Consider the following 26,758-nt stretch of genomic DNA (forward strand, 5'->3'; position numbering starts at 1 on the left):
TCATGTTACATTTAAGGGACTCCAGGCTTGATTCACTTATTCTCCTTTTATTCTCATAAGAGATTGGGAGAGCTCCATCATATAGATGGTGAGTCATGTAATTTTCCTGGGTAAAAAAAGGGGGGGGGGGAATAGGGAAAAGGGAGAGAGAGCATCAGGAGAGGGGATAAGAGGAATTTTGAGTGTTTTATATTCCATATGGGATTTCGAATCCATCCTGTTCTAAAAAGATACTGCTGCTGTAATTTCTGATATTATATTTTATATTTCACAGTAGATCCTATAGGATAGGATATATACTCCTGCTATACCTTGCAGATATAACAGTATACAATACTATGACATTTTGTACCTATCCTATCTATGACCTAATTTTATATATTTTCTTATTTTTTTCTATATGATTTGCTATATATAGGTCATAAGGTGCATACTATACTACTGGAAATCCTATAGATGATGCTGACTTAGATGGTAATTGGCCTTCCTTATTTTCTCTAAAACTCTTCCTTTTATTACTTATATATTCATTTATTTAAATGTATGTCTATATACTTCAGTATATTAGGTTTCCTTCTTGTATACATGTATAATTTTCTAGATACATCTGACCACAGACACGTGCTCTAGCAAACACAGGCAGGGAAGGTACATTACTTTTACTGCCCACTGGGTGAACCTGTCAAGCATGCAACCCGTGGCACCCGTGTGGATTTGGTGTTGCCGCCACGGATTGCATGCAGGCCTGCCTCTTCTTCTCCTCTTCCTACTCCACTCCTACTCCATCCTCCGTCTCCTCCTCAGCTGACTCCTCCTTTTCCACTGCTACAGCCTCTTCCGCTGCACCCACCCAGCGCCCCAGAACCTATTTGACATTCCAGGTGAGACGTTGCCATGCTGTGCTGTGGCTGTTGTGCCTGGAAGCCAAGAGCCACACCGGTCCTGCACTCCTTTCAGCTCTGCGGTCACAGGCCGATCAGTGGCTAACCCCGCTCAATTTGATAGTTTGTAAACTGGTGTGCGACAACGGTGCCAATCTGCTGAGCGCGCTGAAACAGGGAAAAATGACACATGTGCCATGCATGGCACATGTCCTGAACTTAGTCGTGCAGCAATTCGTTGCCAAATACTCGGGGTCCAGGAAGTCTTGCGGCAGGCCAGGAAAATCTCTTGCCATTTTAGAAGATCTTACATGGCCATGGCTCACCTTGCTGATGTTCAGCATTGACACCACTTGCCCGTCAAACGTCTGATTTGTGACTGCTAAACGCGCTGTAACTCCACCTTGTATATGCTTGATAGGCTGCTCCAGCAGAAATGTGCCGTTAACAACTACCTGTATGAACTCTGCGGCAGGACAGGTTCTTGGGAGCTTGTTTTTTTTCTCACTGTACCCAGGGCTCGAGTCCTGCGGGAATGTGTGGAAACGGCGTTCCTGCACTTTTTTCATAGCAGGAACGCCGTTCCCTTTCAGGGCCGCCCGTCTTTAACGCCGGGCAAAAGGACCAGGAAGCGGTGAAGGATTTGTACTCACCGCTTCCTGGTCCTCTGTAGGTAACGCTTGAAGATAAAATATACCATCGGATTGGTATATTCTAAATCCAAGGCGTTCCCATGGTGATGGGGACGCTGCATCATTGGTGGGCAGTGCGCCCTCCCCGGTATTCCAGTATTCCGGTATTACAAACCGGATTCCAAAAAAGTTGGGACACTATACAAATCGTGAATAAAAACTGAATGCAATGATGAGGAGGTGCCAACTTCTAATATTTTATTCAGAATAGAACATAAATCACTGAACAAAAGTTTAAACTGAGAAAATGTACCATTTTAAGGGAAAAATATGTTGAATCAGAATTTCATGGTGTCAACAAATCCCCAAAAAGTTGGGACAAGGCCATTTTCACCACTGTGTGGCATCTCCCCTTCTTCTTACAACACTCAACAGACATCTGGGGACCGAGGAGACCAGTTTCTCAAGTTTAGAAATAGGAATGCTCTCCCATTCTTGTCTAATACAGGCCTCTAACTGTTCAATCGTCTTGGGCCTTCTTTGTTGCACCTTCCTCTTTATTATGCGCCAAATGTTCTCTATAGGTGAAAGATCTGGACTGCAGACTGGCCATTTCAGTACCCGGATCCTTCTCCTACGCAGCCATGATGTTGTGATTGATGCAGAATGTGGTCTGGCATTATCTTGTTGAAAAATGCAGGGTCTTCCCTGAAAGCCTGCATTGATGGTGCCTTTCCAGACATGCAAGCTGCCCATGCCACACGCACTCATGCAACCCCATACCATCAGAGATGCAGGCTTCTGAACTGAGTGTTGATAACAACTTGAGTTGTCCTTGTCCTCTTTGGTCCGGATGACATGGCGTCCCAGATTTCCAAAAATAACTTCGAATCGTGACTCGTCTGACCACAGAACAGTCTTCCATTTTGCCACACTCCATTTTAAATGATCCCTGGCCCAGTGAAAACGCCTGAGCTTGTGGATCTTGCTTAGAAATGGCTTCTTCTTTGCACTGTAGAGTTTCAGCTGGCAACGGCGGATGGCACGGTGGATTGTGTTCACTGACAATGGTTTCTGGAAGTATTCCTGAGCTCATTCTGTGATTTCCTTTACAGTAGCATTCCTGTTTGTGGTGCAGTGTCGTTTAAGGGCCCGGAGATCACGGGCATCCAGTATGGTTTTACGGCCTTGACCCTTACGCACAGAGATTGTTCCAGATTCTCAGAATCTTCGGATGATGTTATGCACAGTGGATGATGATAGATGCAAAGTCTTTGCAATTTTTCGCTGGGTAACACCTTTCTGATATTGCTCCACTATCTTTCTGCGCAACATTGTGGGAATTGGTGATCCTCTACCCATCTTGGCTTCTGAGAGACAGTGCCACTCTGAGAAGCTCTTTTTATACCCAATCATGTTGCCAATTGACCTAATTAGTGTTAATTCGTCTTCCAGCTCTTCGTTATGCTAAAATTTACTTTTTCCAGCCTCTTATTGCTACTTGTCCCAACTTTTTTGGGATTTGTTGACACCGTGAAAATTGGAATCAACGTATTTTTCCTTTAAAATGATACATTTACTCGGATTAAACGTTTGATCTGTCATCTACATTCTATTACAAATAAAATATTGACATTTTCCATCTCCACATCATTGCATTCAGTTTTTATTCACAATTTGTTTAGTGTCCCAACTTTTTTGGAATCCGGTTTATAAAATCATTGGTGGGCAGTGCGCCCTCCCCCCGCCCTTCCCAGTATTAAAATCATTGGTGGGCAGTGCGCCCTCCCCAGTATTAAAATCATTGGTGGGCAGTGCGCCCCCCCATCATTGGTGGCAGCGGCAGTTCCGATCGATTGGTTACGCACTGTTCCCAAATGATTTTAATACTTGGGGGGTAGGGCACACTGCTCACCAATGATTTTAATACCGGGGAGGGCACACTGGGGGCTGATGGAGAGGCACCGGGGGCTGATGGAGAGGCACTGGGGGCTGGTGAGAGGCACTGGGGACTGCTATGAGGCTACTCGAGGCTGATATATGGCTACTGGGGGTTGCTATAAGGCTACTGGGGGTTGCTTTAAGGCTACTGGGGGCTGCTATGAGGCATGGGGCTCTTATCTGGGGTCTGATTGGGGGTCATTCATATTGGGGTCTCAGCTGAGGTGTGATCTGAGGTCTTATTGGCGTCTTATTAACATTGGGGATCTTATTGGAGCTGTAAGCTGAGGTCTGATTAACATTGGGGGTCTGATTGGTGGTCTGACCTGAGGTGTAATGAAATTTTTTTTTTTCCGGAGCAGCTTGGAGAAAAAAGGCCTCACAGTCTCCCACACTCCTTCTGCCCGGCGCAAATTCCAGTCTTTGTTTACGTTTTATGTTGCACTGAATTTTCTGCGAAATATATATATATATATTTATTTAAATTTTTTTTGGGGGGGGGGGGGGGGTTGGGGTCGGTGTAGCAGTGGATCTTGGGTGAGTTCCCACACTGTTTTTTCCAGGACTTGACCCCTGACTGCACCAGTGGCTGCTCATGGGCGACACATGCAGACTTCTGCGGCCATTTGATGAGATCACCAAACTGGTCAGTCGCAGCCAGGGCGCCATCAGTGACATCGTACCTTACACCTTCTTCCTGGAGCGTGCATTGCATTGTGTCATTGATCAAGCTGTCAAGGAGCAGGAAGATGAGGAAGTCACAATCCTGAATGAATTCTCAAGGGGGCTACTCAATCTGAGACTAGTCAGCAGGAGTCTGAAGAGGAGGATGGTGCCTGGGGGGAGGGGGAGGAGGAGGAGCAAGAAGAGCAGGCTTTAAACTTTTCTGGGATCCCTGGTGTTGTCCGGGGATGGGGGGGAGGAGACCGAGGACAATATTCTCCTGGGCGATGAGCAGGAGGCAGGCCATTCCACCACTTCCAATTTAGTGAAAAATGGGGGCCTTCATGCTCCAGTGTTTGAAGAGGGATCCTCGTGTAAAAAGCATAAAGGGCAAGAACCAGTACTGGGTGGCAACGCACTTAGACCCCCGGTACAAGCACAAAATGGCAAACATGTTACTAGCATCACAGAGGGCTGTCAGAATGAAGCATTTCCAGGCCTTGCTTAGAGAGATGCTGCATTCTGCTGTTGCGGGCGCTGGCAGAGGAATTTCCATCCACAGAGAAACAGTTGCGGTTACCAATTCTACAGCGCGTGCAAGAAGAGGGCGGTTTGAAGATGTGTTGGTCACTTCGGATATGAGATCATTCTTGCATACAACCCATCGTAAGCCGCCCTCCGGATCCAGCTCAGGAAACGCCTAGACCGACAGGTGTCCGACTACATCGAGTTAACGGCCGATGTGGACGCTCTGAGAAGGGAGGAACCCCTTGACTACTGGGTATGCAGGCTTGACCTGTGGCCAGAGCTGGCACAATTTTCCATGGAACTCTTGGCTTGCCCATCGTTGAGTGTTCTGTCCGAAAGGACGTTCAGCGCAGCAGGGGGGATTGTGACCGATAAGCGTACTCGCCTAGCTCACGAATGAATAAGGCATGGATCTTGGAGGAATTCAACACTTGTGAAGACCACGTGTAATTGAATTTCCTCATGCCAGCCCACACATATCCGCCACCACCCAGAACAAATAATGGTCCCTGTCTTATGTAAATACAGCGGCATAAAGGGCCTTTTCTGTCCGGGGAATGCCTAATGTTTTGGGCCTCGGAGGAATTCAACACCTGTGAAGCCCACGTGTTATCGAATTTCAACTATTATCATTTATTTTTTTTTCAAGAGGGGAGATTTCGTTAGCCATGTTTTTAATCCAATTTTATATTTTTTGTTCTTTTAAACGTATGTATTTGACATGTATTTGTACTGGCCTGCAGTAAAATTGATATCCAATGACCGTCTAATATACCTCCAGCCACATAAACACTTGTTCTATTCTGTACGTTAAATGAATCATTTTTGGGGCCTGTACTCCACTGGCCTGAAGTAAAATTGTTATCTAATGATGGTCTAATATAACTCCAGCCACATAATCACTTGATGTTTTCTGTACGGTGAATGCCTAATGTTTGGGGCCTGTACTCCAATGGCCTGCAGCAAAATTGATATTCAATGACCATCTAATTTACCTCCAGCCACATAATCACTTGTTCTTGTCTGTACGGTGAATTAATAATTTTTGGGGCCTGTAGTCCACTGGCCTACAGTAAAATTGATATCCAATGACCGTCTTATATACCTCCAGCCACATAATCACTTGATGTTTTCTGTCCGGTAAATGCCTAATGTTTGTGACCTGTACTCCACTGGCCTGCAGTAAAATTGATATCCAATGACCATCTAATATACCTCCAGCCACATAATCACTTGTTCTTTTCTGTACGTTAAATGAATAATTTTTGGGGCCTGTACTCCACTGGCCTGAAGTAAAATTGCTATACAATGACCTTCTAATGTCACGGGTGAAGTTTGCAGATAGCTGGAACTTATGAATAAACTAACGACTGGCTTGATCCCAAATAAGGAGCTTATAGGTGAGCCCTATAAAACCCTAAGAGCTCCCCCTGACTGCTATGCACATGCAAGGGTCTCGATGGTAGACGATTGCATGTCCACGTACCTAAGTCTGTGTGACACCTGAAAACCCTATAATAGTGAGGGGACACGACCACCGGCTCCCTGCACTTAATACGGACGGAGTCAGGGTCACCTAGAATCAAGCCAGCAAGGAAACACAATAAAGTAGGACTTATCTGAGCAAACAGCAGAAGCAGCCTCCAGCAGTGAACACTTCATCCAGGAAGTAGTATAAACCGCAAAGTGAGGCAGTATGGGAGGGAATATAAAGGAAGTCGATTAGTCTAAATAAGTGACACCTGGCAGAAGGAAAGGAGATGAGAAAGTAAAACCAAAACAAAGAACATCATACAAGAAGTAGAGAAGAACGTCTGCCAGACCTTCTCACAGAACTGGCGGTGACACTAATATACCTCCAGCCACATAATCACTTGATGTTTTCTGTACAGTGAATGCATAATGTTTGGGCCTGTACTCCACTGGCCTGCAGTAAAATTGATATCCATTGACCGTCTAATATACCTCCAGCCACATAATCACTTGAGGTTTTCTGTCCGGTAAATGCCTAATGTTTGGGGCCTGTACTCCACAGGCCTGCAGTAAAATTGATATCCAATGACCATCTAATATACCTCCAGCCACATAATCACTTGATCTTTTCTGTCCGGTGAATGAATAATTTTTGGGGCCTGTAGTCCACTGGCCTGCAGTAAAATTGATATCCAATGACCGTCTAATATACCTCCAGCCACATAATCACTTGTTCTTTTCTGTACGTTGAATGAATAATTTTTGGGGCCTGTACTCCACTGGCCTGAAGTAAAATTGCTATACAATGACCTTCTAATATACTCCCAGCCACATAATCACTTAATGTTTTCTGTCCAGTGAATGAATAATTTTTGGGGCCTGTAGTCCACTGGCCTGCAGTAAAATTGATATCCAATGACCATCTAATATACCTCAAGCCACATAATCACTTGATCTTTTCTGTCCGGTGAATGAATAATTTTTGGGGCCTGTAATCCACTGGCCTGCAGTAAAATTGATATCCATTGACCGTCTAATATACCTCCAGCCACATAATCACTTGATCTTTTCTGTACAGTGAATGCCTAATTGTTGGGGCCTCGGAGGAATTCAACACCTATGACGACCATGTGTTATCGAATTTCACCTGTTATCATTTTGGTTTTATTCAAGAGGGGGGATTTCGTTAGCCATGCTTTTAATCCAATTTTAAAATTTTAGTTGTTTTAAACATATGTATTTGACATGTATTTGTACTGGCCTGCAGTAAAATTGATATCCAATGACTGTCTAATATACCTCCAGCCACATAATCACTTGTTCTTTTCTGTACGCTAAATGAACGATTTTTGGGACCTGTACTCCACTTGCCTGAAGTAAAATTGCTATACAATGACCTTCTAATATACTTCCAGACACATAATCACTTAATGTTTTCTGTCCGGTGAATGAATAATTTTTGGGGCCTATAGTCCACTGGCCTGCAGTAAAATTGATATCCAATGACCATCTAATATACCTCCAGCCACATAATCACTTGATCTTTTCTGTCCGGTGAATGAATTATTTTTGGGGCCTGTAGTCCACTGGCCTGCAGTAAAATTGATATCCATTGACCGTCTAATATACCTCCAGCCACATAATCACTTGATCTTTTCTGTATGGTGAATGCCTTATTGTTGGGGCCTCGGAGGAATTCAACACCTATGACAACCATGTGTTATCGAATTTCACCTATTATCATTTGGGGTTTATTCAAGAGGGGGGATTTGTTGTTTTAAACATATGTATTTGATATATATTTGTACTGGCCTGCAGTAAAATTGATATCCAATGACCGTCTAATATACCTCCAGCCACTTAATCACTTGTTCTTTTCTGTACGTTGAATGAATAATTTTTGGGGCCTGTACTTCACTGGCCTGAAGTAAAATTGCTATACAATGACCTTCTAATATACTCCCAGCCACATAATCACTTAATGTTTTCTGTCCAGTAAATGAATATTTTTTGGGGCCTGTAATCTAACTAGCCAACAGTAAAATTGTTATACGGTGACTGCCTAATGTACTGTACCTCCAGCCACATTATCAATTGTTCTTTTCTGTACGGTGAATGAATAATTTTTGGGGCATGTAGTCCACTGGCCTGCAGTAAAATTGATATCCATTGACTGTCTAATATACCTCCAGCCACATAATCACTTGATGTTTTCTGTACGGTGAATGCATAATGTTTGGGCCTGTACTCCACTGGCCTGCAGTAAAATTGATATCCAATGACCGTCTAATATACCTCTAGCCACATAATCACTTGATGTTTTTTGTCCGATGAATGAATAATTTTTGGGGCCCTGTAGTCCACTGGCCTGCAGTAAAATCCATTGACCGTCTAATATACCTCCAGCCATATAATCACTTGATATTTTCTGTACAGTGAATGCATAATTTTTGGGGCCTGTAATCTAACTGGCCAACAGTAAAATTGTTATATGGTGACCGCCTAATGTACCTCCAGCCATATTATCAATTGTGCTTTTCTGTATGGTGAATGAATAATTTTTGGGGCCTGTAGTCCACTGGCCTGCAGTAAAATTGATATCCATTGACCATCTAATATACCTCCAGCCACATAATTACTTGATGTTTTCTGTGCGGTGAATGCCTAATGTTTGGGGCCTGTACTCCACTGGCCTGCTGTAAAATTGATATCCAATGACCGTCTAATATACCTCCTGCCACATAATCACTTGATGTTTTCTGTCCGTTGAATGCCTAATGTTTGGGGCCTGTACTCACGTGGTCTAAAATAAAAAATTTCTATGCTCCAACAGGGCACATTTTTGACAGTTTCCCTTTAAGATGCATAAAAATGGCCCCTGATTAAAATACATATTTTTTGTGGGAAGTTTTGCCATTGATCCCCCTCTGGTATGTCACTGTCCATGTTGTAGGACGATTTGTGCACTTCTAGTAAGTATTTGGTAGCTGCAAATATGACATTTGATCGCGATCGCGAATCGTCCTGGGCGATGTTCATCCATTACTATCCATAGACTGCTAGTCCCCAAGAAGAGATAAAATATAACCCTTCTCCAGAGACCAAGGATTGTGTGAATCCAGAGCCTTGGGTTCTGTTCACACTGGTATTAGGTTTGACAGTATTAAAAATGCTTCATGTGAAAATTATGGACATCATGATGGGACCCTGTTGGACCCCACATTAAGTCAAATTGGTATGCCAGATGCTGGTGGCATCCACCATACAACGGATTTGGTAGATTGTCACGGCTTCTGTTATAAATAGAGACAAGACCGCAAGTGTAAACATAGCCTTATCTGCATATATAAAGTATATTTTTGCTATCCACCCTTATCTAGACACCCAGTAGTAATACAAATGTCATCAAATCACCAGCTTTCCAATTATAATGAGACAATTTTGCGTACCGCATCTGGATCTGCACAATAAAGCAAAAAATTAAATACACGTCATTTTCTGTTGACACATTCCACTTAACCCCGTAAGGACCCGCGCCGTACCTGTACGGCGCAGCTGGACGTGACTTAAGGACCAGCACCAAACATGTACGGCGCAAAGTCCGCTGTGTGCTGGGTCAGGATCGCCGGGGAATCGGGGCACTATGGCTGCTCTTACCGGCAGGCATCCATGCCGAGTAAGGGCAGCAAGGTTTATTTCCGCCCCCTGCAGCTCCAAGCTCTGTGATTGACTGGTCAATGAAGACCGGTACAATGCAGCGCCGGAAGCAGAAGAAAGCTGCGGGGCGGGGTAGGTGTGGGGGGGTCATGGGGAGGTGACCGGTGCTGAACTAGTGAGCACCTGTCTCCTCCGAGTTCAGGCAGGGGACTCCAGTGTTTAGCGTCCCCTGCCAGCGCTGTGATTGGCTGGAACAATGCTCCAGCCAATGGCAGCGCTATAGCTGCATAGGAAAGCGCTGAACCTCCCTGCATGCAGCCATTCTAGCTGGTGACTGCATACAGAGAGGTTCTGTGCTTCTCTGTGCTGCTTGTTGGCTTCATGGGACTTGTGGTGCACCACCACTGCGATTTGAGCTTTTCCTGCTGAAAGAAGAAAGAAGAAAAGAAGAAAACCTGGAATTGCTGCACTGCTTTTTTTTTTTTTTTTTTGCAGCTGTTCCAGATCCCTAAACCACCCTCCATTCCTGTACCACTGTTCAGCACCTGGGCTAATTTTTTTGGTGCATATATATATTTTTTTTATCTGATATTTTTTGAATAAACCCCAAATGATAATAGGTGAAATTCGATAACACAAGGTTGTCATAGGTGTTGAATTCCTCCGAGGCCCCAACAATAAGGCATTCACCATACAGAAAAGATCAAGTGATTATGTGGCTGGAGGTATATTAGACGGTCAATGGATATCAATTTTACTGCAGGCCAGTGGACTACAGGCCCCAAAAATAATTCATTCACCGGACAGAAAGATCAAGTGATTATGTGGCTTTTTTCATGTAGTTATTTATATCTATCTATATATACTGTGCATATACACTCACCTAAAGAATTATTAGGAACACCTGTTCTAATTTTCATTAATGCAATTATCTAGTCAACCAATCACATGGCAGTTGTTTCAATGCATTTAGGGGTGTGGTCCTGGTCAAGACAATCTCCTGAACTCCAAACTGAATGTCCGAATGGGAAAGAAAGGTGATTTAAGCAATTTTGAGCGTGGCATGGTTGTTGGTGCCAGACGGGCCGGTCTGAGTATTTCACAATCTGCTCAGTTACTGGGATTTTCACGCACAACCATTTCTAGGGTTTACAAAGAATGGTGTGAAAAGGGAAAAAACATCCAGTATGCGGCAGTCCTGTGGGCAAAAATGCCTTGTGGATGCAAGAGGTCAGAGGAGAATGGGCCCGACTGATTCAAGTTGATAGAAGAGCAACGTTGACTGAAATAACCACTCGTTACAACCGAGGTATGCAGCAAAGCATTTGTGAAGCCACAACACGCACAACCTTGAGGTGGATGGGCTACAACAGCAGAAGACCCCACCGGGTACCACTCATCTCCACTACAAATAGGAAAAAGAGGCTACAATTTGCACGAGCTCACCAAAATTGGACTATTGAAGACTGGAAAAATGTTGCCTGGTCTGATGAGTCTCGATTTCTGTTGAGACATTCAAATGGTAGAGTCCGAATTTGGCGTAAACAGAATGAGAACATGTACCCATCCTCTGATGGCTACTTCCAGCAGGATAATGCACCATGTCACAAAGCTCGAATCATTTCAAATTGGTTTCTTGAACATGACAATGAGTTCACTGTACTAAAATGGTCCCCACAGTCACCAGATCTCAACCCAATAGAGCATCTTTGGGATGTGGTGGAACTGGAGCTTCGTGCCCTGGATGTGCATCCCTCAAATCTCCATCAACTGCAAGATGCTATCCTATCAATATGGGCCAACATTTCTAAAGAATGCTATCAGCACCTTGTTGAATCAATGCCACGTAGAATTAAGGCAGTTCTGAAGGCAAAAGGGGGTCCAACACCGTATTAGTATGGTGTTCCTAATAATTCTTTAGGTTAGTGTATATATATATATATATATATATATATATATATATATATCGCCATATACAGTCGTGGCCAAAAGTTTTGAGAATGACAAAAATATTGGAAATTGGAAAAGTTGCTGCTTAAGTTTTTATAATAGCAATTTGCATATACTCCAGAATGTTATGAATAGTGATCAGATGAATTGCATAGTCCTTCTTTGCCATGAAAATTAACTTAATCCCAAAAAAAACTTTTCACTGCATTTCATTGCTGTCATTAAAGGACCTGCTGAGATCATTTCAGTAATCGTCTTGTTAACTCAGGTGAGAATGTTGACGAACACAAGGCTATTATGTCAGGCTGATTGGGTTAAAATGGCAGACTTGACATGTTAAAAGGAGGGTGATGCTTGAAATCATTGTTCTTCCATTGTTAACCATGGTGACCTGCAAAGAAACGCGTGCAGCCATCATTGCGTTGCATAAAAATGGCTTCACAGGCAAGGATATTGTGGCTACTAAGATTGCACCTCAAACAACAATTTATAGGATCATCAAGAACTTCAAGGAAAGAGGTTCAATTCTTGTTAAGAAGGCTTCAGGGCGTCCAAGAAAGTCCAGCAAGCGCCAGGATCGTCTCCTAAAGAGGATTCAGCTGCGGGATCAGAGTGCCACTAGTGCAGAGCTTGCTCAGGAATGGCAGCAGGCAGGTGTGAGCGCATCTGCACGCACAGTGAGGCGAAGACTTTTGGAAGATGGCCTGGTGTCAACAAGGACAGCAAAGAAGCCACTTCTCTCCAAAAAAACCCATCAGGGACAGATTGATCTTCTGCAGAAAGTATGGTGAATGGACTGCTGAGGACTGGGGCAAAGTCATATTCTCCGATGAAGCCTCTTTCCGATTGTTTGGAGCATCTGGAAAAAGGCTTGTCCGGAGAAGAAAAGGTGAGCGCTACCATCAGTCCTGTGTCATGCCAACAGTAAAGCATCCTGAGACCATTCATGTGTGGGGTTGCTTCTCATCCAAGGGAGTGGGCTTGCTCACAATTTTGCCCAAAAACACAGCCATGAATAAAGAATGGTACCAAAACACCCTCCAACAGCAACTTCTTCCAACAATCCAACAACAGTTTGGTGAAGAACAATGCATTTTCCAGCACGATGAGCACCGTGCCATAAGGTAAAAGTGATAACTAAGTGGCTCGGGGACCAAAACGTTGACATTTTGGGTCCATGGCCTGGAAACTCCCCAGATCTTAATCCCATTGAGAACGTGGTCAATCCTCAAGAGGCGGGTGGACAAACAAAAACCCACTAATTCTGACAAACTCCAAGAAGTGATTATGAAAGAATGGGTTGCTATCAGTCAGGAATTGGCCCAGAAGTTGATTGAGAGCATGCCCAGTCAAATTGCAGAGGTCCTGAAAAAGAAGGGCCAACACTGCAAATACTGACTCTTTGCATAACTGTCATGTAATTGTCGATAAAAGCCTTTGACACGTATGAAGTGCGTGTAATTATATTTCACTACATCACAGAAACAACTGAAACAAAGATCTAAAAGCAGTTTAGCAGCAAACTTTGTGAAAACTAATATTTTTGTAATTCTCAAAACTTTTGTCCACGACTGTACATTTCTCTTATATATATAAAAATTTGTTTCTGTCTGTCTGTCTGTCTAGACGTTCTTTATGTGCGACCAAACAACTGGACCGATTTTCACCAATTTTGGCACACAGGTACATCAGGTCTCTAGGACTTACCGTTCCTGAAATATTCCCAAAAAATGACCCGCATTAACCAATAGAAGCCAGCAAGCCTTTCACTTAAATCCGAACTGCCATTTACACGGTCACATGTCCCTTATTAGCCAATAGAAGCTCCCAGGTTCTACTCCAGGTTGCCATAACAACTGATCACAGGTTTTAGCAGTTCGCAGGTCTCAAATATTCAGTCATATGACGCATGACGGCACAGCTACACTGCTACATGAATGGGGGGAAGGGGCCACTAATAAACGGACGGCAGCTGTGGAGTTCACTGTTAAAGGGGCGGGAACTGTGGAGGTCACTGTAAAAGAGGTGGTCAATGTTAAAGGGGCGAGCACTGTGGAGGTCACTCTTAAAGGGGCGGTCAGTATTAAACGGACGGGCAATGTGGAGATCACTGTTAAAGGGGCGGTCACTGTTAAGGGGGCGGGCATTGTGAAGGTCACTGTGGAGGTTACTGTTAAAGGAACGGACACTGTGGAGGTCACTATTAAAGGGGCGGGCACTGTGGAGGTCACTGTTAAAGGGGCGGTCACTATTAAACGGACGGGCAATGTGGAGATCACTGTTAAAGGGGCGGTCACTGTTAAAGGGGCGGGCATTGTGAAGGTCACTGTGGAGGTTACTGTTAAAGGAACGGACACTGTGGAGGTCACTATTAAAGGGGCGGGCACTGTGGAGGTCACTGTAAAAGGGGCGGTCACTAGTAAATGGACGGGCAATGTGGAGGTCACTGTTAATGGGGTGGGCATTGTGGAGGTCACTGTGGAGGTCATTGTTAAAAGGGCGGGCACTGTGGAGGTCACTGTTAAAGGGGCAGTCACTTTTAAAGGGGCGGGCACTGTGGAGGTCACTGTTAAAGGGACGGACACTGTGGAGGTCTCTGTTAAAGGGGCGGGCACAGTGGAAGTCACTTTTAAAGGACTGGGCTCTGTGGAGGTCACTGTTAAAGGGGCGGGCACTGTGGAACTAACTGTTAAAGGAGCGGTTACTGTCAAGGTCACTGTTAAAGGGGAAGCCACTATGAAGGTCACTGTTAAAAGGGTTGTCAATTTTAAAGGGGCGGGCACTATGAAGGTCACTGTTAAAGGGGCGGCCACTATGAAGGTCACTGTAAAAGGGGTCGTCAATGTTAAATGTTAAAGGGGTGGGAACTGTTAAAGGGGCAGGGACTGGAGGTCACTGTTAAAGAGGCAGACACTGTGGAGGTCACTGTTAGAGGGGCGGACACTGTGCAGGTCACTATTAAAGGGGCGGGCACTGTGCAGGTCACTGTTAAAGATGCGATCACTGTTAAAGGGATGGGCAATGTGAAGATCACTGTTAAAGGGGCGGGCACTGTGGAGGTCAATGTTAAAGGGGCGACCACTGCGGAGGTCAATGTTAAAGGGGCGGCCACTATGAAGGTCACTGTAAAAGGGGTGGTCAATGTTAAAGGGGCGGGCACTGTGGGGGTTAAATGTTAAAGGGGTGGGAACTGTTAAAGGGGTGGGCACTGGAGGTCACTGTTAAAGGGGTGGGCACTGTGGAGGTCAATGTGGAGGTCAATGTTAAAGGGGCGGCCACTGTGGAGGTCAATGTTAAAAGGGGCGGGCACTGTGAAGGTCCCTGTTAAGGCGGTATACACTATGAAGGTCACTGTTAAAGGAGTAGTCAATGTTAAAGGGGCGGGCACTGTGGAGGTCACTATTAAAGGGGCAGGCACAGTGTAGGTCACTGTTAAAGAGGCGGGCACTGTGGAGGTCATTGATAAAGGGGCGGGTACTGTAGAGGTCACTGTTATGGGGGAAACTGTTGATATCTTTTTACGACACACGGAAACATAAAATGAAATAGATGGAATATACCCATGCGAAGCCGGGTCCTTCTGCTAGTACTGTATATATATAGAATAAAATTTTAGTTAGGCAGTGTTAGTGTAGATTTTTGCACGCACGCAACATCTTTCCTGTAATTTATTTTTTTACTTTTTTTCTCTAGATTTCAAATTTATTACAAGCCCCTTCACTTGTGAAAACACAATATACACACCCCTCACACTAAATAAAGGTTCACACTTTTCACATTTCACACCCCAATAAAATAAAAATGGCCCGTCCGTCCCAACGAGTATACTCAGCTGAAGAGGCATACGCCATCTTGCCTCCGATACCGAGTCTGCCAGTGAGGGAGAAGAGGATCCCACTTTCCTCTACTCCTCTACCCCCTCATCGTCATCATCATCATCAGCTGATGAGGGACCCTCTAGAAGGTGCCCCAGAGGGTTAGGCCTGTCATTGACCACTTTAACACCAAGTTTGCTGAGGTGTACAACCCAGATAAAAATGTCTGTGTAGATGAGTCCCTATTACTTTTCAAAGGAAGGAATAGATTCCGCCAGTACCTGCCTAGCAAATGGGCAAGGTATGCAAAAACATATACAAACTTTGTGAGAGTAGCTCCGGGTACACCCAAAAGTTCCGCATTTACGAAGGGGAAGATTCCTGGATTGAACCCCCAGAATGCCCCCCATCCTAGGAGTTAGTGGAAAGATCGTGTGGGACTTACTGCCCCCACTGCTGGCTAAGGGTTACCACCTGTATTTGGATAACTATTATACCAGCATACCCCTATTAATGTCCCTAACTGCCAGAGGGTACTGTAGCTTGCAGCACAGTGTGCAAAAATCAGAGAGGCCTCCCTAGATCCCTGGTAGGGCAACACTGAGAATGGGTGAAAGTAGGGCTCTCCTCCATGAGGACATGCTAGTGGTTAAGTACTAGGACAAGAGTGACGTCCTTGTACTGACCACCATTCACACTAACACCAGCTCCCCAGCTCCTGTACGAGGTACCACTACCCAGTTTTTATCCTGGACTACAACAGGCACAAGGGCGGGATGGATATTTCAGATCAACTTCTGAATCCCTACAGTGCCACACGAAAAACAAAAGTGTGGTACAAAAAGCTGGCCGTACACATTGTACAGATGGCAATGTGCAATGCGTAAGTGCTATTTCAATTTGCAGGGCCACACAGAAACTTTCCTTCAGTTCCAAGAGGTGGTTATGAAGACCCTAATTTTTCAAACCCAGGCCTGGGAGGGTCCCAGTACTTCAGGAAGTCATGGTGCCTGTGTTGTACCAGGGCAACATTTTCCAGGTCAAGTCCCCCAGACAGCAAGGAAGGGAAGGACCCAAAAAAAGATGCAGGGTGTGTTACAAAAGGGGGATAAGGAGAGACACCATTTACCACTGCGAAACCTGCCCTGAAAAACCTGGCCTGTGCGTGCAGGAGTGTTTTAAAATCGACCACTCATCCATGGAGTATTAATTTAATTTCATCCATGATGTACCGTGCAGTTTTACCACCTTATATCTCTGATTTAGTCCGCATTGCTTACAGATCCACTTTTCACCAACCACTACATATTCATTTCTGTGAAACACCTGTTAGGTTAAAAGTGCCTTACCCCCCCTTAAAATGTTCGTACGGGGGTGCTCTTCCATGCAATGCAACATGGCACCTAAAATCAATGTCAGCCAATTCAGGTCAGCAAAATCTATATTATGCTGCTTGACTCTAGAGCCCTGCTGTGCGCCTATACATCAGTTTTTTTTAGCACATATGGGGTGTTGCCATATTCGGGGGAAATGGGGAACAAAATGTGATGTGCATTTTGTCATGTTACCTTTTTGGTAAAAAATGTGGGTGTAAAGCAACTTTTTTGTGGAGAAAAATGCAATTTTTCATTTTCACTGCCAAGTGTTTCCTAAGTCTAGGAAACACCTTTGAGGTCAAAGCGCTCACTACACACCTTGAAAGATTTCTTGAGGGATGTAGTTTCCAAAATGGGGTCACTTTTTGAGGCTTTCCACTGTAGGGCCACCTCAGGGTGTCTTCCTATGCGACATAGCTCCCAATTACCATTCCAGCTAAATCCGCTCTCCTAAAGCCATATGGTGCTCCTTCCACTCTGAAGCCTGCTGTGCGCCCATACATCAGCTTTTGAGCACACATGGGGTGTTGCTGTATTCAGGGGGAAATGGGTAACAAAATGTGGGGTGCATTTTGTCTTGTTACCCTTTAGGAAAGGGAAAAATGTGGGTGTAAAACAACTTTTTTGTAAACAAAATGCAATTTTTCATTTTCACTGCCAAGTGTTTCCTCATTATAGGAAACACCGTTGAGGACAAAGTGCTCACTACACACCTTGAAAGATTCCTTGAGGGGTGTAGTTTTCAAAATGGGGTCACTTTTTGGGGATTTCCACTGTAGGGCCACCTCAGGGTGTCTTCATATGCTACATAGCTCCCAATTACCATTCCAGCTAAATCCGCACTCCAAAAGCCATATTGTGCTCCTTCCACTCTGAAACCTGCTCTGAACCCATACATTTGTTTTTGAGCACATAAGGGCTGTTTCTGTAAACTCCAGATTCAGGGTAATAGATTTTGAGTTTTATTTGGCTGTTAACCCTTGACGTGTTGCAGAAAAAATTTATTAAAAAGTGAAATTTTGAAATTCCATTTCCATTTTCCTTTAATTCTTGTGGGGCACCTAAATGGTTAACAAAGTTTGCAAAATCAGTTTTGAATAGATTGAGGGATGTCGTTTGTAAAATGGGGTGATTTATGGATGGTTTCTAATATGTAAGCCCCACAAAGTGACTTCATAACTGAACTGGTCCTTAAACAATTGGGTTTTGGAAATTTTCTTAAAAATTTTAAGATTGGCTTCTAAACTTCTAAGCCTTCTAACGTGCCAAAAAAATAAAATGTAATTTTCAAAATGATCCAAACATGAAGTAGACATATGGGGAATGTGAAGTAATAACTATTTTTGGAGGTATTACTATCTTTTATAAAAGTAGAGAAATAGAAATTTGCTAATTTGTTATTCCCAAATTTTTGGTAAATTTGGTATTTTTTTTATAAATAAAAATGAAATATTTTAACTAAAATTTACTACTTTTATGAAGTACAATATGTGACGAGAAAACAATCTCAGAATGGCCTGGATAAGTAAAAGCGTTTTAAAGTTATTACCACATAAAGTGACACATGTCAGATTTGCTAAAAATGGCCTGGTCCTTAAGGTGAAAAATGGCAGGGTCCTGAAGAGGTTAGAATAAGTGTCCTCCCAGATTCCTTCACTAACACAGAGCTATAATACACTGTTCAATATCAGTTTGGTCTCAGACCACTTAGCACAATGTATTGCACAAAGTATCTTACAACGGACAATATACAATATATACTGTAAACTTGTGTGTTAGTCTTATTTAATTCAAATTCAGCACAGTAAAAATTCAAGATACGTTATTCAGACTTTTTTTTTAGATGAAATTGAGCTCATTAATGTAGACTAAAAATGTTTCTATCATATAAAAAGTGCTAGAAAGAGACATTTACCATCAGTGAGGTCTTTTACGGAGTTATTTATCTGCTTTCTGGCTTCTTCTGCTCGGCTTTTGATGTCAATTATTTCCAGCTCTGATGCATATGGTTTCTTTGTTAAATTTATAAATTCCTAGGAGAAAAAAAGATAGTTTTCAAAACAGCACCTGGATCTGAATACTTTTGTATGTCATTAAAAACTTATTATAGCTACTGAGGCTAGTTTTACACTAGCGGCAAGGAACTCCGGCAAGCTGTTCCGGCGGGTGAACAGCCTGTCGGATCTGTGCTGCCGCTAGTGCACGCGTGCCCCCGACTACAGCTCCGGCCTTATTGACTATAATGAGGGCGGTCCGGAGTTCCGGCGGCAGCACAGCAAACATGCCGAGAGGCGGTCGGAATAAAAGTATGACATCTCGTACTTAGTTAGTTGTTTTTATTGCCTAATAAAAGTTTTTGGCATGTTTAGGACCCCTCAACCTGCTATTTTTTTATTTACCTGATCATTAGAAATAGTCCTATCATCTCTCGAAATAGAATTTCTAATAACTATTCTTAAAAAGTTACTGAATATATTAGAAATGCTCATATATATATAATCTGTATAGTTTACTGAGAAAAATATTGAAATGTTATTTCCTTATGCAAATGTGTACACCATCCTTACCAGAGTAAGCCCAAATCTTTATATTCAAATGTAACTCAGTATACTTTGTACTGTTTTAGAATAAATTATTAAATTCAAAAATAACTTCAGCCTTCGACCCCCGGACGAAGGCATGCCGAAACGCGCATCGGGGTAACGCCATCCCAGGCACTCAGGTCTCTAACATTCATCGGTGAGTCTTTGGCACCTACTTAAATGCACAGTGTCCCTTACATACAGTTAGGACACTAGGTTATTGTACATTTGCATGATCCAGAGGTTATATGCTGTAGCGTCATGATGCGTCACACTATACAGTACTCTTTTTAAGCACTGTTGGCATCAAGAGCAGTATTACCATCTGGTATCTCTCTTCTTTATGTTATTTATTAGGACTCACCTTTTATAAATGATTATTATGTATGCTATTCCATATCTACGTACTTGGAGTCAATGATCTGTATTGCCGGGATGGTGTTTTTTGCTCCTTATCTTCCCTTTTAATGGTAACATATTAACTATTTATTATGTAACAATAAAGTATACTGTATATTAATTTTTCATAATTGGATGTCTATGAGCTTTAGTTCTTTCAGTTTTTTCCCTTATTTAATAAGCTCTTCTAGTTACATGTATATTGGGGAGTCTGTTTATATAGCCGCGCTACCTTAGTGTGCATTTGCTCGGCGTAGACAGCCATGGTCGTTTTTCGTCTTTACGTTCAGACATGGCAGATTTGTTGTGAATTACTTTTGCGTTTTGTGATTGATGTGCCATTCCAATTTCTTAATACACGGCCCCATATTTAAGTCCCACAGTGGACACTCATATTGTGGCTGCTTTTTTTTAAGCAAATATGGTGCAATAGTGCTCTGTACTGAAGCAATATAGACATTTGAGACTATTAAGAAATGTTCACAAAGGGCCACTAGGTGTCAGCATTGTACCCTGTCTCCAGTTTGCAAAAGAAAATGCTGAAACAAATTAATATTTCCAAGAATCATGTTTTGTCTGATTTTAGCAGTAGTTTTCCAATGTAGATGAATACATACATCTCAGAAATTAAAAATGTGAAAGCCAAGTCATTTTGATGCTATTAACTCAGCCGTTATGAGTACTGTATACACTTGGATCTATTAGATGTATTTCTGAATACATGTAAAGCCAAACTCCTCCAAGCACCAAAACATAACCTCCAGTCTTAGGTTTACCTTAATGTATATTAAGGCTGGGTCTACACAATCTTGGGTGACTAAAGATAGCTGTGTAGCACTGCAGTCAGTGAATTAAATGGGGTCACAGCATGAATCACAAGTTGCTGCAACCTCAGAATTGCTAAAAATCCAGCAGTGTTGGCATTTTTTGTAATCCGGGCGTGGTGGTCATGGCAACTTGAACTGTGTTGTGACCCCACTCAGTTCAATGGCTGCACTGCTGCACAGTAATCTTTGGCCTCATGACAGGTGCCACACCCAAGATCGCCATGAAGCCCCAGCCTTAGAGGAGTCCAGGTCTGCAAACATAGGGGTAACCACAGCAGTTCTCCATGGTAAAATAGAAAAAATTACAATGACAGAACCCCTATATCTCAGTTGAGAACTTTAGTGAAAGTAACATGAAAGCTAGTGGAAGTTAACGTCAGTGAAACCTGAACTGCAAACAGGCAACATTTTGTGATATGTTTTAAGTTTTGATTGATGGGGGGGGTCTGAATTCTGAGCCCTCAACAATTGACGAACCAAAGTGAGAAAGCAATTACAGACACAAGCCAGCAATCATAGTGTTAAAGGGACAGTTTTAGGACATATGTAGTTAGATAGATTGAATCAATATGAAGACAAGCCCAGGTTTTATTAGGGGAAGGTATAGGGTGACTCAGAGTTCTATGTGTGTTACACGTATTCCCAGCAATTCAAAGGAAACCGCAGCATACACTTCACTAGCTATGCTGCGCAGTTGCACCTTTTTCTTTCTAAAAAACAGCTGCAAGTTTGCTACCATTTAGAATTACACAGTTCAACACATTGTACTACTGTACTAATATACTCATTCAATTTAGTGCATTGTACTATGCGTTATACCAGTTCAATGCATTATACTGCTGTGTTCATACACCATTTAAATTTAACACATTATACTGTTGTGTTAATAAAGCAGTTCAATTTAATGCATTATACTGTTGCGTTAATATACCATTTAAATGTAACATGCTATACTGTTGTGTTAATAAGGCAGTTCAACGCATTATACTGTTGCATTAATAAAGCAGTTAAATTTAACACATTATAACTGTTGTGTTAATTTACCAGTTAAATGCAGTTGTTGCATTAAATAAAACAGTTCAACGTGTTATACTGTTGTGATAATACCTGGCTCCTACACTTTCTTTCTGCTGACATCCCCACAATCATCATGGGTGACTTCAACATCCCCATTGAACTTGCCACTCAGCTGCCTCTAAGCTTCTATCACTCTCTTCTCTTACTGATCTCTTCTGCTTTTCCCCTGGTCCACACACTAGCACACCCCCGCAAGAACTTTAAACATCTTGACTTTCGCTTGCTTCCTGACTCTTCTGCCACTCTCTACCATTTGTTCTCTCCAGGAAGGCAGATGCTGCCAATACTCTGTATAACACCACAATAAATACAGCTCTGGACTCTGCTGTCCCCCTCACACAAAACAAAATCTGAAAAATCAACAGACAACCCTGGCACACCAACCTGACCAAAAAACTCAGACAAGCTTCCAGGGCTGCAGAGCAGCGATGGATGAAATCCCATTCTAAGGATCACTTCACCACATACAAGCAATCCCTCCTCATTTTCAAATCTTCACTTGCTGATGCAAAACAATCCTTCTTCACATCTCTCATATCTTCCCTGTCCCACAACTTTTTAACACTTTCAACTCTTTTCCATTCCCCAGCACCCCCACCCTCACCTATCATCTCAGCTGAGGACTTTGCCACATACTTCAAACAAAAGATTGTCAACATCAGAGAAAGTTTCAGTGCACAGTCCCCACAGACCCTGTACACAACTACTCACTCCCAAAACCTGCTTCTCCACCATTACAGAAGAAAAACTTTCCACCCTACTCTCCAGATCACATCTCACCACCTATGCACTTGACCCAATAACATCCCACCTCATCCCCAACCTCACCACAGTGTTCATCCCAGCCTAACTCATCTCTTCAACCTGTCACTATTCTCTGGTGTCTTACCCTCTGGTTTTAAATATGCTACCGTTACACCAATCCTCAAAAATACTTCACTTGAACCACCTTCTTTGTCCAATTATCGCCACATATCACTTCTTCCATATGCCTCAAAGCTACTTGAACAACATGTCCATTCTGAACTATCATCTCATCGTTCCTACTGCTCCCTCTTTGACCGGCTACAATCTGGCTTCCGACCCCACCACTGAACTGGAACTGCACTTACCAAAGTCACCAACAACCTGCTAACTGCCAAAACCAAGAAACATTACTCTGTACTACTCCTCCTTGACCTGTCCTCTGCCTTTGACACCATCGAGCACTCCCTTCTGTATCAACTCTCTTATATCTTGCATCACCAACTGGCCCTCTCCTAGATCGCATCATACCTCACAGACTGGACATTTAGCATCTCACACTCTCACACTTCCTCCTGGTCTCATTCCCTCTCTGTTGGTGTCCCGCAAGGCTCTGTCCTAGGACCCCTGCTCTTCTCTATCTACACCTTCAGCCTGGGACAGCTCATAGAGTCCATGGCTTTCAGTATCACTTTTATACTGACGGCAGACAAATATACCTCTCTGGTCCAGACATCAACACCTTACTATCCAGAATCTCACAATGCCTATCTTCCATATCCTCCTTCTTCTCCTCTCACTTTCCAAAACTTAACATGGATAAAACAGAATTTATCATCTTTCCCCATCTTGCTCAACCCCCCCCCCCCCCCCAGAAAACCTATCTGCCACGATCAATGGCTGCACACTCTCCCCGGGCAACCAAGTCCGCTGCCGTACAACCCACTGTCCCCTCCATACATCTCTGAGCTACTTTACCGATACATCCCCACACGTAATCTCAGATCCTCACAAGACCTCCTTCTCTCCACTCCTCTTATCACCTCTTCCCACAACCACCTCCAAGATTTCTCCTGTGCATCCCCCATACTCTGGAACTCTCTACTCCAACATATCAGACTCTCACCTACAGTGGAATTCTTCAAAAGAAACCTTAAAACCCACCTCTTCAGACAAGCTTACAACCAGTGACCTGCTGCTGTTTATACCGCCATGACCAGCTTTACCCTCTCCTACTGTGTCCTTCCTCCTACCTTGCAGATTGTAAGCCCTCACGGGCAAGTCCTCTGTCCTTCTATACCAGTCTGTAACTTGTCTAGTTCATGCTTAGTGCAATTGTCTGTATTATGTATGTATACCCCCCCTTATCATATGTACAGCGCCATGGAAATGAATGGTGCTTTAACCACCTCCGGACCGCCTAACGCAGGATCGCGTTCCGGAGGTGGCAGCGCCTGCGCACAGTCCGCATATATGCGTCATCTCGCGAGACGCAAGACTTCCTGTGAGCGCGCGCACACAGGCGCGCGCGCTCACAGGAACGGAGGGTAAGAGAGTTGCTCTCCAGCCTGCCAGCGGCGATCGTTCGCTGGCAGGCTGGAGATGTGTTTTTTTTTAACCCCTAACAGGTATATTAGACGCTGTTTTGATAACAGCGTCTAATATACCTGCTACCTGGTCCTCTGGTGGTCCCCTTTGTTTGGATCGACCACCAGAGGGACACAGGTAGCTCAGTAAAGTACACCAAGCACCACTACACTACACTACACCCCCTCCCGTCACTAATTAACCCCTTATTAGCCCCTGATCACCCCTGATCACCCCATATAGACTCCCTGATCACCCCCCTGTCATTGATTACCCCCCTGTCATTGATTACCCCCTGTAAAGCTCCATTCAGACGTCCGCATGCTTTTTACGGATCCACTGATAGATGGATCGGATCCGCAAAACGCATCCGGACGTCTGAATGAAGCCTTACAGGGGCATGATCAATGACTGTGGTGATCACCCCATATAGACTCCCTGATCACCCCCCTGTCATTGATTACCCCCCTGTAAAGCTCCATTCAGATGTCCGCATGATTTTTACGGATGCACTGATAGATGGATCGGATCCGTAAAAATCATGCGGACGTCTGAATGAAGCCTTACAGGGGCATGATCAATGACTGTGGTTATCACCCCATATAGACTCCCTGATCACCCCCCTGTCATTGATTACCCCCCTGTAAAGCTCCATTCAGACGTCCGCATGATTTTTACGGATCCACTGATAGATGGATCGGATCGCAAAACGCATCCGGACGTCTGAATGAAGCCTTACAGGGGCATGATCAATGACTGTGGTGATCACCCCATATCTAGACTCCCTGATCACCCCCCTGTCATTGATTACCCCCCTGTCATTGATCACCCCCCTGTAAAGCTCCATTCAGATGTCCGCATGATTTTTACGGATGCACTGATAGATGGATCGGATCCGCAAAACGCATCCGGACGTCTGAATGAAGCCTTACAGGGGCGTGATCAATGACTGTGGTGATCACCCCATATAGACTCCCTGATCACCCCCCTGTCATTGATTACCCCCCTGTCATTGATTACCCCCCCTGTCATTGATTACCCCCCCTGTAAAGCTCCATTCAGACGTCCGCATGATTTTTACGGATCCACTGATAGATGGATCGGATCCGCAAAACGCATCCGGACGTCTGAATGAAGCCTTACAGGGGCATGATCAATGACTGTGGTGATCACCCCATATAGACTCCCTGATCACCCCCCTGTCATTGATTCCCCCCCCTGTCATTGATCACCCCCCTGTAAAGCTCCATTCAGATGTCCGCATGATTTTTACGGATGCACTGATAGATGGATCGGATCCGCAAAACGCATCCGGACGTCTGAATGAAGCCTTACAGGGGCGTGATCAATGACTGTGGTGATCACCCATATAGACTCCCTGATCACCCCCCTGTCATTGATTACCCCCCTGTCATTGATTACCCCCCTGTAAAGCTCCATTCAGACGTCCGCATGATTTTTACGGATCCACTGATAGATGGATCGGATCCGCAAAACGCATCCGGACGTCTGAATGAAGCCTTACAGGGGCATGATCAATGACTGTGGTGATCACCCCATATAGACTCCCTGATCACCCCCCCTGTCATTGATTACCCCCCTGTAAAGCTCCATTTCAGACGTCCGCATGATTTTTACGGATCCACTGATAGATGGATCGGATCCGCAAAACGCATACGGACGTCTGAATGAAGCCTTACACGGGCGTGATCAATGACTGTGGTTATCACCCCATATAGACTCCCTGATCACCCCCTGTCATTGATCACCCCCCTGTCATTGATCAACCCCCTGTCATTGATCACCCCCCCTGTCATTGATCACCCCCCTGTCATTGATCACCCTCTGTAAGGCTCCATTCAGACATTTTTTTGGCCCAAGTTAGCGGAATTATTATTTTTTTTCTTACAAAGTCTCATATTCACTAACTTGTGTCAAAAATAAAATCTCACATGAACTCACCATACCCCTCACGGAATCCAAATGCGTAAAAATTTTTTAGACATTTATATTCCAGACTTCTTCTCACGCTTTAGGGCCCCTAGAATGCCAGGGCAGTATAAATACCCCACATGTGACCCCATTTCGAAAAGAAGACCACCCCCAGGTATTCCGTGAGGGGCATATTGAGTCCATGAAAGATTGAAATTTTTGTCCCAAGTTCGCGGAAAGGGAGACTTTGTGAGAAAAAAATTAAAAATATCAATTTCCGCTAACTTGTGCCAAAAAAAAAAAAATTCTATGAACTCGCCATGCCCTCATTGAATACCTTGGGTGTCTTCTTTCCAAAATGGGGTCACATGTGGGGTATTATACTGCCCTGGCATCTAGGGGCCCAAAGCGTGTGAAGAAGTCTGGTATCCAAATGTCCTAAAAAATGCCCTCCTAAAAGGAATTTGGGGCACCTTTGCGCATCTAGGCTGCAAAAAAAGTGTCACACAATCTGGTATCGCCGTACTCAGGAGAAGTTGGGGAATGTGTTTTGGGGTGTCATTTTACATATACCCATGCTGGGTGAGAGAAATATCTTGGTCCAAATGCCAACTTTGTATAAAAAAATGGGAAAAGTTGTCTTTTGCCAAGATATTTCTCTCACCCAGCAAGGGTATATGTAAAATGACACCCC

General features: G+C 43.8%; 1 protein-coding gene across 1 annotated transcript in view; it reads right to left on the reverse strand.

Moving 5' to 3' along the window:
• Positions 1–26,758, reverse strand: part of SERPINB5 (serpin family B member 5) — a 74,023-nt gene that overhangs the window by 35,799 nt on the left and 11,466 nt on the right. The window contains 2 exon segments of the mRNA XM_040433085.1: positions 18,832–18,943; positions 18,946–18,949. Of these exon segments, the coding sequence (XP_040289019.1) occupies positions 18,832–18,943; positions 18,946–18,949 (116 nt within the window).

Source organism: Bufo bufo, chromosome 5 (assembly GCF_905171765.1).
Source record: "Bufo bufo chromosome 5, aBufBuf1.1, whole genome shotgun sequence".
In the NCBI taxonomy this organism is placed as follows: Eukaryota; Metazoa; Chordata; class Amphibia; order Anura; family Bufonidae; genus Bufo; species Bufo bufo.